Source organism: Acipenser ruthenus, chromosome 1, assembly GCF_902713425.1.
Source record: "Acipenser ruthenus chromosome 1, fAciRut3.2 maternal haplotype, whole genome shotgun sequence".
In the NCBI taxonomy this organism is placed as follows: Eukaryota; Metazoa; Chordata; class Actinopteri; order Acipenseriformes; family Acipenseridae; genus Acipenser; species Acipenser ruthenus.
In genome coordinates, this window is record NC_081189.1 from 104,148,809 (window position 1) to 104,163,175 (window position 14,367).

Here is a 14,367-nt window from a genome sequence, read left to right on the forward strand (position 1 = left end):
AGTCAGTGGCCACAGCAACCTCGGCAGTAGACCAAACTGAAAGCACCAGAGTTTTAGTTTACCTGGTAGAGCGCAGCTGTCTATGCTCTTCAACCCTTCCACTGCTTGTTGTCTAACTTCTCCCACACGAACTGTGTCCTTTAGATCCCCGTCGTACCATCTCCCAAGACTCTTCACTGGCTTCTCAGACACTGTTGGTATTGCCTCACCATTAATGAAGAATGTTTTATCTACTACTTTGCCTTTAATTATAGAGATGCTCCTTGATTTAGTGGGCTTGAATTGCATTCGTGCCCATTCAATGTTATTGGTTAATTTGCCCAATAATCGATTAGTGCAGGCTACTGTTGTAGTCATGGTTGTCATGTCATCCATGTATGCTCGAATTGGTGGTAGTCGCATTCCAGAAGCCAAGCGCTCTCCTCCTACTACCCATTTTGATGCCCTAATGATTACTTCCATTGCCATGGTAAAAGCCAGTGGAGAAATGGTGCATCCTGCCATTATTCCAACCTCTAGGCATTGCCATGTAGTGCTGAATTCTGAAGTTGAAAAACTGAATTGTAAATCTCCAAAATAGGCTTTCACTAAATTTGTTATTGTCATCGGTACACTGAAAAAATCAAATGCTGCCCAAAGTAGTTCATGTGGCACTGAACCATATGCATTAGCCAAATCCAGGAATGTCACATGGAGCTCCTTCCTCTCCTTTTTAGCTGATTGAATTTGTTGCCAGATCACATTGATGTGTTCTAAGCAACCTGGGAAACCTGGAATGCCCGCTTTTTGTATTGAAGTGTCAATGAAGCAGTTCTTTAATAGGTAAGCTGACAATCTCTGAGCAATAATGCTGAAGAAAATCTTGCCTTCTACGTTTAATAGGGAAATGGGACGAAACTGACTGATGCTTGTAGAATCTTTTTCTTTAGGTATAAAGACTCCACCTGCTCGGCGCCATGCTCTTGGTACAACCTGTTTTTCCCATGCCACTTTCATCAATTTCCACAGAATTCGTAGAACTCCTGAAGCACTCTTGTACACTCTGTACGGAACTCCATTAGGCCCTGGAGATGATGAAGCCCTTGCTTTTTTCACAGCTTGCTCTATTTCTTTCCACTTAGGTGCACAGTCCTCCATTTGGTATTCTGGTGGATTGATAGGTGGGATGTCTGACGGAATTGACATAGGCTCCTGCCTTTTTGAATCTGTATGTGTTTCCTCCAAATATCTCTCCAGCTCAACCTTAGATGCTTTTAGTGTGCCATTCTTCTCACTGGTGAATAACTTCTTTACAAATTTGAATGGGTCTTTATAAAAGTTAGCTCTCGCACGCTCCTTCTTTTTGTAGCGTTTCCGTAGGCGCTCAGCTCTGCGCAATGTTGCAAGCTTATCTTTTATGACCCTTTGTAAGAGATTGAGTCCCTCCTTCTGACTTTGTTCTGCTCTTCTCCATTGGTTCCTCAGCTGTCTCCTTTCTCTAACTAAGCGTTCAATCTCCTGCTGCCGTCTAGACTTTCCAGGAATAGTTTGTACTTTTTCCTTCCTTTTTTCAACTCCAAACCTCTCACTTCCATATGCGTAGATGATGTCCCCAAATTTATCCAGCTTCTTTTCAACTGTTCCACTTAATCTTTCCAATGCAACGCAGAGATCTGTGTTTACTGTGTCCCATGCAGTTTTCTCACAAGCTCTTGGCCATTTAACTCCAGGCTTGTGCCCGTTGAGGTTCTTTTCTCTCTTATGCTGGTTTGTCTGACCGGGTTCACAAGGATCATTAGGTTCATCACTAACTGTGTCCATGCAAGTCCTCCTCACATCTATGACAGGGGTGCTGATATCCTGCGAACTGTGGTTTGCTTCCTGTCGCTGGATTTCATTCGACTGACTTGACTGACTTCGTAAGAAGTACTGATCAATGCGAGGCCCTTGTCCCTTCTCCCTCAAGCATTTCATTCTCCCTTGATGAATCTTCAAACCCCTGACCGTTGTCGCCTTGCTCCAGCCGCAGACACAAACCTGGAGTTCCATGTCTTTGTTAACTGCAGATCTTGAACTAGTTGAGTTTAATATGTGTTATTCACATATTAAACTCATTACTAATTTTTGCTTAAATTGTGCTGTCTAGTATAACGTTGTATTTTTTTTAAAGAACAGTTTGGTGGATTTATATAGTATATGATGACAAAAAGGTTTTTAACCAGCTGCAGTTTTAACAGGAAAATGTAGCACCTTCATCAAAGTGTACTGTATTCTTCAGCCGGCCCCCCACCGCCTGAAGATCACTACAGATGACCTTTGATGGGCTGAATGGCCTTTTCTCATTCCCAACTTTGCTTATGTTTTTATGTTCAATACAGTGCACACTTTAGGGTTTTGGAATTCTCCTAAAAATACACCATGAAACACTCATAGCTGCTGAAATACAAATTCATTTCTGTTTTATTAAGCTTACTTATTTCATTTTTTTTGTTCATTTGCTCAGACATCTTGAACATAAGAACGTACGCAAAGTTGAGAACGAGAAAAGGCCATTTGGCCCACCAAATGTCATCCCTTGTTAGCACACAATTTTTCCCCACTGGGGGGGGACTAATTTAAAAGCACAGAATCTAGTCATTTTTTTAAATATCCTCAGTGTTTTAGATCCTACTACTTCACCTGGTAGGCTATGTCATGCATGTATAACTCGCTGTGTAAAAAGGTGCTTCCTACCTTCTGTTCTAAACTTACTTTTACTTAGTTTCCATTTATGCCCTCTTCTTGTTCTCTCTGTGCTAAATTTTATGTAGTGTCTTGGGTTATTGGAGACATAATGTTGTGAAACAGCAATCTGCGATCCTGCACAGTCTGCAGCACAACCCCATAGCCAAGCAAATTCTGATCAGGAATTGCATTCAATTGAGGTGTTGGCGCTATCCATGTCTTTTTCTGTTTTTTTTTTTTTTTAATGATACGTCACATACCACTAGTTTGATCTGAACTGAAGGATCTACGAGTTGTTGTACCCCTAAATAAACATATTGTACCATTTTTTTAAAAAAATTTTATAGCAGGATAACAGTATTTGGAATCTCAATGGAAGTGAATGGCGGAGTGATTTCTTTGGTTATATAAACTCCAATTAAGTGATTTTGACACAGCACTAATTCTCACATAGAGTAAAACTAAAAAGCATGTATACAATTAGCCCATTACAAACAGAAGACCACCAGCAATTAAATTGCAAGCAATATTTTATTTCAACACATAGGTATTGATGTCCTTGGAAACTCGTCATCACTAAAATGACCGTAGATATTAAAGCAAGAAGATTAATCAGTGCCATTTACATTGCGATTGCCATAGTACTTATCTCTGTGGTTGCTTTTCTATTTCAATACAGATTTTATTTGTAGATTGTGTGAGAAGAGAGTAATATACCTAGGTCTGCTGAATTGACCTTCACCTACATTTGAGAAGCTGTAACAATCGAAGCAGAAAAAAGCAGCTTCCAAAAGGCACTCTCTGTGCCACTGTGTCTTGACTCAATGCACAGAGATTACAGTACATCTAAATTCCCTGCACTCCAATTTCTCAAGCAGATTTTTTTTTTCTGGGAATGGGCCAGTGAGAGACTGAATTTTAAATCATGGGGTGTCCTGATATCCTTTTAAGATCTATAACCTCCTATTTCCTAGTTTACTACATTATCAGGTATGGTATGCTAAAACTGTGTCTAGAATCCATCCCCCAAAGTAACGTTTGGTATGACCCTGTTGTTCCAAAATAATGATAGATTGTAATGGGCACATTCCACTCCATGCTTTTAATTACAAAGTATATTTGACACCCTTTTTCTTAAAGGAGAAACAATTCCTATAACTGTAATGTAAGAGCACTGGACACCATTAGTTTCCTGTGATGTGCATAATGTAGCATGTGTAAATCTGAGTTGTGGTGGTCTTTGCTTGTCCCAAAGTGATGTATTGTTCTGTACTTGTGAGTTTGCCTATTGCAGTTGTAACAGGCTATTTTCTGTGATGAACTACCATTACAAATTTTTAAAAAAAAGTCTGTTAGGGACTATTTTAAAAATAGATTCTGTACTTGTGTTTGTTGTTGTGCAAAACTGTATATCTTTTTTCTTTGCAGGTACTCCTTCCAGGATGAAGAGGATATGTTCATGGTAGTGGATCTTCTACTAGGAGGGGACCTGCGCTACCACTTACAGCAGAATGTACATTTTACAGAAGAAACTGTGAAAATGTATATCTGTGAATTATCACTAGCCCTGTACTACTTGCAATGCTGTCATATAATCCATAGGTGAGTACCTTACAATTACTTGCTTATATTCCCTGCTGCTAGTGGTACTTGTATTAACTGTCCACAGGAGACATGTATGTAAAACAGCTCTTATGTAACTCTTTTACAATATGTAATTTGGGCCAGCGTTCTGTGTGACCTAAGATTGCACTCTTTTTCATCGCTTAATCATTGGACAGTTGGCTCATTAAAATGTCATAGACCACAATTATTATACTTAATGTTATTACTGCCCAAGATTTATATCTAACCCTAACCCTAACCTTAACATGAACTTCATTGTGAGGCTAGATATCCTGTCCCTCCAAGCAAAATGCCAAACTGTATGTATTGAAGTTTCAAAAGATACCTGGACACTGGACAGACAAAGAGCATAAGTATTCCCTCTAAATACAAATGCTAATTTCCAAAACCAACCCTTACCCGAACCCTTTTAATGCAAAGAATTTAACAGGAGGCTACTAGTTGTGAGCTTCAAATGGTCATAAAGGTATTTTTTCATGAATAGTACCACCAGGTTTTCTGATTGTTACAACAATCAAAGAACAAAACTGTACAAAGTAGCAAATGTTCAGATAAGTTATGGTTGCTTTAAACTGGCTACCAATTAGCAGGGTAGCAGTCACACAACATCACAAACCAAAAATACATCAGCAAAAATAAATAAATGAAGAAACAGGAAATCAGTAAGAACACATGAGCAAAATCATCAGGTGGTATGAATGATCAAACCATGACAATGAGCTACAGATGGCAGTGATTGACGGGTTGTTTTATTTATTTGTTTTTATAATTCCTATTACAGTTTGTTTGTTTTCTATTTAGGGTGCAAAAATATGTTTAATATGTTATATAGAGCACAGTATTAGGATGAACCAGACCATGAATATATTATGGGGAATGATCTAGAATGGACCCAAATGTCCTATAGTTTGTTCTGCAGTTAGGTGAACTGGCTCCCTGATTTCACTCTGTTATGAAGGCAAACCGTTGCAGGTTAAGCCTGAGGGGTGCTCTCGCTATCATATTAAAGTGTTAAAGAAAATTCTGCAGTGTTTACAGGGAATTACTTACTGCTACATAGGGCCCATTGAGTTTAATTTCACAATATGTAATAACCTATTTTTAGGTCTCTCTGTATGAGTGCTGCACTGTTGAGATGTATCTGTGCTGGCCCTGTGGGCACAAAGTGAATAAACAAATCTAATCTAAACCTATGTGTCTGTAAGAGAAGTGATCATATCAATCTAGACTTATCATTAATACTGGAAAATCTCAACTATCTGCTTGAATTTTCCTTGATACCACATTTCTTTGGACTTGAAGGCATCTACACACATTATAAAAAATGATGCTGGAGAAAAATGTCATGTTGCGTTCACAAACAGTAACTGTAGATGGAAAGCAGCTCTATTGCATCTGACAACAAGTAATATTAAGATTATTCCTGGACAGGCTAATACATGCATTTGTTCACAGAACCAAATGAAGAATAAATACAAACAAAAGCTATCCATTCTTAAACAGTTGCTGATAACATTTCTTAATTTGATTTCATATCTCGGTCCTGGTGATAAATTTGTAATTTTCAATATCCTGTTCTCAACAAAGCCACTGTATCCTATTGCTGTCAATATGTCCAGGGACATTAGGTTACACAGCCAGTTTCATGCATCTGTTACCATTGGCAGCTGCTCTTTTTTGTTTGTTGATATGCAAAACCCATTACATAGAGGCTTTTCACTATGTAAAGATTCTAATTTTTTTGTGGCTGTTTGTAGTATCAAGTGGGTACTTTTGACCGTATGCTCAGGTAATACATATTTATTTAATTCTTATAGGACTCCTGATATATAATATGTTAATTGCCTGAACAAGGAGCATACATGTGGCACAGTGGAATTGCATTAGCAAATGCTGCTTTATTTAGAAAAGTGAATCGAGAGGAACGGTAGTTCCTTGCGCCAAGTTACAGCGAAGTGTGAGAACTGCCAGTGACCGCACGGATATTTTACCTGTTTCCAGGGTATTGGTGCAGCAAAAGTAAATCAGCCAAAAGCACCACTCCACATTTAATTTGCAACAGTCTTACATGGAATGTAGAAAAAAAAGTAAAAACCTGTCATGCAGTAAGATAAATAAGTCGCCAAAGGAAGGTAAAGATGTCCATCTCCTCCTTTTTCTCCATATTTTTTTGCAGATTTTTGCAGACTCCAGGAACTTTTAGCCATGCATATGTTTATTACAAGATATCCGAGTTTAAGGACAATTAATGTATTTTGTCAACATGGAGATATACTGGGGAACACACTTTTTCTGATGTCTGTATCATGTATATTAAACAATTTATTGATATTTTAAAATGGACTAGTCGCACACATCGCAGGCAAAAAAATAAATAAGTTGAAGACCCCAGGCACTTTTATCCACGCATATGTAACAGGATATCCAATTTTAATGACAATTAACTTGTTTTGTCAACATGAAAATATACTAGAGAATGCACTTATTGTGACGTCCGTCTATCATTTATATTAAATGATTTATTTCTGTTTAAAAATGGAACATTTGCCTGCAAAAAAAAATCTATATAAATAAAAAAAAGTCTGGTATATGTGGGATTTGAACCTAAATCCTTCAGTTTGCAAGCCTGTTGTGTTAATAACCGTCAGTGCTACACCATTAGTTGAGACAAGCAATATTTTGAAAGATGAAGTCAGCCAGCTGAGAATTCTCCAGACATATTTTTGCGATTTCTAGAGCCATCATTCATCTTCATCATCCTCATTCTGAGATTTTGAGCTGGAGTTCTGAACATTTTTGGTTTCCTGCGAGTGTAACGCTCATTGTTGTCCCTATTGGAACAAGCAAGTACGGTTTCCTCTCTCTATACTAGTCGATGAGAGTAATGTTATTTGTGGTTCCCGCTGGACAAAAAAGGAACATCATTTCTGAGAATTAGCTATGCTGAAGGATAGCCTATATATTTGGTAAAAGTAAAACACAAATAAATTAATACATTAATGTAAATATTGAAATAAATGAATACAAATACATTTATGTATTTATTTATTTAACTTGACATTTATTTATTTATTTTTCACTATCATATAAACAATGACATTTACTACTGTATGAAACGAAAATAAATACTCAACAGTTCTTGTTCAATTGTATATTAGTGAAGATTTTTGTACATAAAGGTCGTCATGCTTTCATACATTTTTACTTTCAAATTAAAAAATGTATTGTAACGACCCGGACAATTGCTTTGTTGCAGGACTTGTTGTCTGTTCAGTTTGTCTCCTAAGTTACATGTATTCTCCTGGAAGTTCAAGTATATATACTGTATATATATATATATATATATATATATATATATATATATATATATTTTATTTGATGGATTTTGTTGTTGTATATAAGCTTATCCAAGCACATTGAGAATGTCAGTATTATTGTCCTTTGATTTCTGACACCTATCAGCAAATCTTTATAATCATTGTGCAATTTTCTGGTAAATGGAAATACAGAGTTTTCTCCCCGCCAAATCTACATCTAAATAATCTCCTGCTGAGTGCACTGAGATGAACCGGTATGCAGTATACACACTGATAGCATCCATAGCAGTGTTTTTAAATACATACTGTATAGCTAACAAATCTAGTCATTCTTGCTATATTACCATCAATTTGTAGATCCTACACTTTCCTATATAATGCATGTTTTTATGTTTGTTTTTTAAGCAATTAGGGACAAAATAGGCAAATGCATTTCATATGTATTTGAGTCATGGTAGTCAAGCAGCAACTCATTACTGACACAGTTGGTGCTTGGTGTTGAACTATAAAACAGATGTTTAGGGGTTTTATACTTGGACTTTTCATATGTGTGCTTTAAAGAGCAAGTAGCTTCCATCAGAACAACCTTTCTCATTCCTTTCAAATCATGTGACAATATAATTTTTAAACTCTGTCAATCCCAACTACTCTACATCTAAATAAACAGAGAATACATGGGTCTGGCAAATTTCAATGTTCACATGATTTCCATGGAATGAGAACATCTGTTCAGTCCTGGGACTTCAGGTTAAAAGCAAACTCAAAGCCAGTTAAAGGGAGATTTAGAGACAAATCATATCACCCCAATATCAGAGAAACAGAACTCACAACCACTCCTAATGATTGCAAAGAGAAGTTTCCTTGTCAGTAACAGACCTCTGCTCTTCCAGTGACGTATGTTTTCAGTTTTGACTGCGTCCCTTCAGATGTCCCTAATTAATACTGTAGAAGGTGGAGACACAGAAGTGTAGCTTTAATCGGTTGATCAATACATTTCTCCATGAATAGTTTTGTAAAAAAATACCAAGGAAAATGTGAAACATACAAAGTGATGATAGTTAGGTAATGTTAGGTTAGAGTCAATGGATTTATTTTGTTATCTCTGTTGTTTAAACAAGGGGAATAATGGTTAACACTAGTGCCATATTTTGTTGCTGAGCAAAAAAAGACAAAAACAACCATAATAATGTACTATTAATAATATTTTTGAAAATAATCAAACCAAAATAAATAAACTAGGGTAATACACCATAAACATTAATCACAGCCCATGAAGAAATATAAACGTGAGTATCAACAAAGTAGGACTTATCAAGTACTTCCAAGATGACTTTAATTGTGAAGCCAATCAAAATAACTTATTGCTCCACATTTGCTCAATTAATTGTATGAATGTTTATTTTTTCCAGAAACACTCAATTGATTTGAGTCTGTGGAAGGGTGGTGGGTAATTCACTGACACACAGGACACAGAGAAGTAATTTAGGAACACCGCACAGGTGCCCAGTTTTATTATGGGAGCTTAATTTCTTTTCAGCCCGCGGAGGGCGCTGTTGTCTGTGGTCTGCCGTACCAACTATGGTAGCGACAGAGCCACAACTATACCGGGGGCGGTACAGGATACAGAGTTTCAATCAAAACAATAATCAAAAGGCGAAAGGAACAGTGAAAATAAAACACAGTAAACAAAACTACAAAGAAAAGGTGCTGCGCTCGACAGCTTCACCCCAACCGTCGCTACCCGCACGGCCCGGGTCTCCGTCCTACACTAGCGGCTCCCTCAGCCTGCTATACACTGTTTACCGGGGCTGCCCAAGGTTTTTCCCCGCTACCGCTAATTCTTTTATTTATTTATTTATTTATTTATTTTTCTTGTTGGGATTTCCGTCCCTGCAGCTTTTTCTCCAGCGCTTCCGCACACCTTTTACGTCTCAGAGGGCAGACCTGAGGGAACAGCAGAATGTTAACTTATAGGGCCAGCAATTCCCCCAAGACCCGCCTCTCAGCCACTCAGAGAGAAGGAAAGCCCGCACACCCACTCTCCCACCTCTCCGTGTCACTGCCATGACTGACAGGCGGATATTGACGGGCAGCTGCCCTCTCCCTGCAGCACTATGAACACATCAGAAGAGTCAGCACAGGTCTCCCCCTGTTACAGGGTCCTACATATTAATTAGAAATGTTAAAAAGTTCTGTAGTCTTAGAACTCCGAAGAATATGGTGTCAGTTCTGAATAGTTGACATCACAATAAAGAACAGCTCTGAAGGACTGTAGGTGTGATGTATTGCAGTTTTCAGCCTATTGGATAGGATATACAGTACCTGATTGTGCATGGATTGGCATTTTCCTAACATGACACCCAGTCCAAAACCCCTTCACGCCATCATAGATTTTGAAACAACAAGTATGTTCTTTTATTTTTACATGTAATATAAATAGTCATTCATCTTTTGACTATATACATGTAACAATATGCTTTCCGTCATTTCATTATGCAAGGGCATTTTAATCACCTTTTTGTAGCTCTTCTCTCTTGTTGGATTTATGCACAACTGATAAGTGTATCAAAAACACCAGCTCAATTGTCAAGAAAAGCATGTGATCAGATTACAAATAGGTCTTTCTAAGAACAGATAGAATTGGAATCTTGCAATGAATAAATAGAACTTGGAATTAAAACTGGAAAGGACAGACATGTTTTACCATACGGTTAGTTTACTATACATTATGTAGTGAGCCATTGGTGTTGTCAAGGTTAAAACAAGCAGGTGCGATTATAGACAAATTATATTGTATTGTATATCACAACAGAATTTTTGAAGATGGTTATAAATGAAAAAGACCTTGGAGTTTATGTTGACTCAGAAATATCTTCATCTAGACAATGTGGGGAAGCTATAAAAAAGGCCAACAAGATGCTCGGATATATTGTGAGAAGTGTTGAATTTAAATCAAGGGAAGTAATGTTAAAACTTTACAATGCATAAGTAAGACCTCCCCTAGAATATTGTGTTCAGTTCTGGTCACCTCGTTACAAAAAGGATATTGCTGCTCTAGAAAGAGTGCAAAGAAAAGCAACCAGAATTATCCCGGGTTTAAAAGGCATGTCGTATGCAGACAGGCTAAAAGAATTGAATCTATTCAGTCTTGAACAAAGAAGACTACGCGGCGATCTGATTCAAACATTCAAAATCCTAAAAGGTATAGACAATGTCGACCCAGGGGACTTCTTTGACCTGAAAAAAGAAACAAGGACCAGGGGTCACAAATGGAGATTAGATAAAGGGGCATTCAGAACAGAAAATAGGAGGCACTTTTTTACACAGAGAATTGTGAGGGTCTGGAACCAACTCCCCAGTAATGTTGTTGAAGCTGACCCCCTGGGATCCTTCAAGAAGCTGCTTGATGAGATTCTGAGATCAATAAGCTACTAACAAACAAACAAGCAAGATGGGCTGAATGGCCTCCTCTCGTTTGTAAACTTTCTTATGTTCTTCTTATGTTCTAAACCAGATCAGCGCCATGGTGCAACTTTTGCTAGTTTGCTAGGCTTAAGGGTATCTGACTTTTTCACTGCAATTTGTGTGATTGTAAACTGAAAATAGCAGCTGACTAACAATTGAAATAAACAAACAAAAAAAAGACCATGCTGTAATTCCATAGGCACCTGTATCTATAATTTAATCAGTTGTTGGTGTTTTAGTTGCATTGTGCAAGGTACCAGCTAACTGTTAATATCTTTTATTTAGTGGATGTACAAATATATCCAAGCGATAAAGACCAGTTGGGCCACCGGCAGCTCTACTGGAATCACCCACGAAATTCGTCAAGGGATCCTACCAAGTGTACTCTAACAACACAAACTATTCCATAAATAGTGACTGCACCGTGCTTCAGACAGTATGTTAAAGACATCAGCTTTGCTAAGCTTGACTCAATAGACAAGAAGTGGGCTTGATCAGCTGAAGCTTCAGGAACACTCATGGGAAAAGATTAATGTATACAACACTTTTAAATTTAGAAAAATGTAATCCATCGAAAAAAACCTTTGTGGATAGAATCCATAACGGCAATGATTGGCCCTTTTAAAAATTACATTATTTTATGAATACAGTTTTGTATATTTATTATTAGAAAGTGGGTAGAAAAATCATCTTATACTCAGTAAATGAAAACAGGTGTGTGACTTGGAAACATTTTCCCTGTTTATCATTGACTGGTGTGGAAAAACAACACAACAGGGCTTCGGGATTGATATTCAAATAAAACAATTTTTAGATACAGTATGAATCTGGAAAGAAATCAAAACCAAACCTGTCTCTCTCTTTAGAATGATACAAAGGACACAAATGTTCCTCCAGCAGATTCCTGCAATTGCTTAATATCACTGGAATGTTAACATTCAGAATTATTCACTGATGCAGATGCTTCCTTTCATTGCAACCCCAAGTACCTCTCTGTGTTCAGATGCTTACGGGAAACTTCTGACAAAGTGTAAATGTATTAGACCTGACAAAAGGGAAGATGAGCACCTGGAAGTATAAAATGTTGCTGGCAGATAATACCTTCAGGCGCTTTGTCATTTGTTTAAAGAGTTAGCAGCAGGGATCCGAAAAATATAGCGTTAAATGTCCCCACCTGTTGCTTAAACTGTTTAAATAATGTACCTATAATCGGCTTTCTGTTCCATACCATATCATGGATTGTTACTTCTGTGTTACCTGTTTGACAATGTGGGCAATAATCCTTACACTATCAGTGCACTAGAGCGGCCATTTTTAAAAGAGCTTTGAAACAGACTTTAAAGTTATGTGTAAAAAGTTGACAGGGTGTTAACAATGAAAAGAAAAATGACATTTTTTAATCAGTTGTAGCAACACATGGGGACGTGTAATGCTATATTTTTCAAAATCCCGCTACTTACTCTTTAAGAACCATTGGGGTAGCTTCTATGGTATGTTTTTAGATAGTAGCACTAGCCTTTTCTAAATGCAGCATTTTCTTTTAAACAGTTTTCATTTTTCAAAACACAAAAAATTGCACTTTGACCTTAATAAATCCACGCAGTGTGTCCTGTAAAACACAATTAAATCTAATGCACAATGTCAGGTAAAGATTACATTATGTTTGGATACTAGGAGACTGTGTGGTCCAGTGGTTAAAGAAACAGGCTTGTAACCAAGAGGTCCCCGGTTCAAATCCCACCTCAGCCACTGACTCATTGTGTGACCCTGAGCAAGTTACTTAATCTCTTTGTGCTCCGTCTTTCGGGTGAGACGTAGTTGTAAGTGACTCTGTAGCTGATGCATAGTTCACACACCCTAGTCTCTGTAAGTCGCCTTGGATAAAGGCGTCTGCTAAAGAAACAAATTATATACTGAATCTGGACTACAATAAAAAGCAGGTTTTCACAGACAGAAAGCACTTAAGTGTGATGGATGGCACGAATAGCAGTGAACAGACTAAGGTTGAGAGCAGAGGTCTATTGATGTGCTTTAAATGTCGATATAACCCATACACATGCTCTTGCCATCATATAACACTTTCCTATACTGCTTTATTATTAATCTTTTGTTATTTTGGAATATTTGTTCAGAATAACATTTATCTATAACTGATTTTAAAGTTAACCTGTTTGAAAAAAATAAGCTAATCAATCCACCAATTGGCTTAACTACAGCTATGGCTAAAAGTTTAGCATCACCTAGAATTTTAGGATTGAGACATAATTTTAAATATATATATATATATATATATATATATATATATATATAATGATTTCCATTACACGAGAGTAGATGTTAAAACTTCATGCTGATTTGAACTCGGCTCTCGCCAAGATAAGCACCAACTAAGACGTAGCTTTACAGTAAACTAATGTGATCCATATGTGTCTCCATCCATTTACGTTTCCTGCCATATGATGATGTAGATATCCTTCTGTCTGGTGTTAATGGCTGAAGTGTAATGCTGGCTCCAGGGATCAGCTTATTTTGCCTCCCTGGCACATCAGCAAACACAACGGCTGCGATGCTGACTCCGGGGATCAACCACAGTGCGGCCTCCCCAGCGCATCAGCATGACAACCGTCTGGATTGAGCTAAGTAGGGTACATCTCGGGGTTTTCAAGTGGGCACCTTCCATCTTTAGTGTTTCGTCGACTAGCCCACGACACCTCAAGAGGGCTCAACGGTGATTCTGGCGTCCCAGCATCACCCCCCTCCGTCCCCCACTCAACTCAGCCCAGCTTACTTACCTGTACATCAGCGTTTCTTTCTTTCTATTGTGCTTGAGATCCCCAGCCAGACTCTTTCCGTCTCAACCACAGCCAGTTGCTGCTCCTCTTTGCTGCTTCAGATAAGTTCTTCACTGTGCGACGCAACTCTTGGCCACTGAATCCGACGTCTCTGAGAAACCAGGTTGTAGAGTGTGCCACAAATCCTTGACAACCCACTTCCACTGGGTAAACCCGAACTCTCCATCCTCGCTGTTCCGCTTCAGTGGCTAGTTGAGCATACCGCAGTTTCTTCCTCTCATACGCCTCATCTACAGCATCCTCCCATGGCACTGTTAACTCTTCCAGGTGAACAAGGCGTGCTGATCCAGACCACAAGACAATATCTGGTCGAAGGTTAGTGGTGGCAATCTCAGGTGGAAAAATAAGCCGTTGACCAACATCTGCCAGCATTTTCCAGTCTCTAGCAGCTTCCAGTTGTCCTG

General features: G+C 38.1%; 1 protein-coding gene across 1 annotated transcript in view; it reads left to right on the plus strand.

Annotated features, from left to right (window-relative positions):
- LOC117421034 (serine/threonine-protein kinase 32B-like) overlaps positions 1-14,367 on the plus strand; it is a 101,442-nt gene that overhangs the window by 38,279 nt on the left and 48,796 nt on the right. The window contains exon 4 of the mRNA XM_034034901.3: positions 4,132-4,305. Coding sequence (XP_033890792.1) covers positions 4,132-4,305 — 174 coding nt within the window. The remainder of the gene's footprint in view (positions 1-4,131; positions 4,306-14,367) is intronic.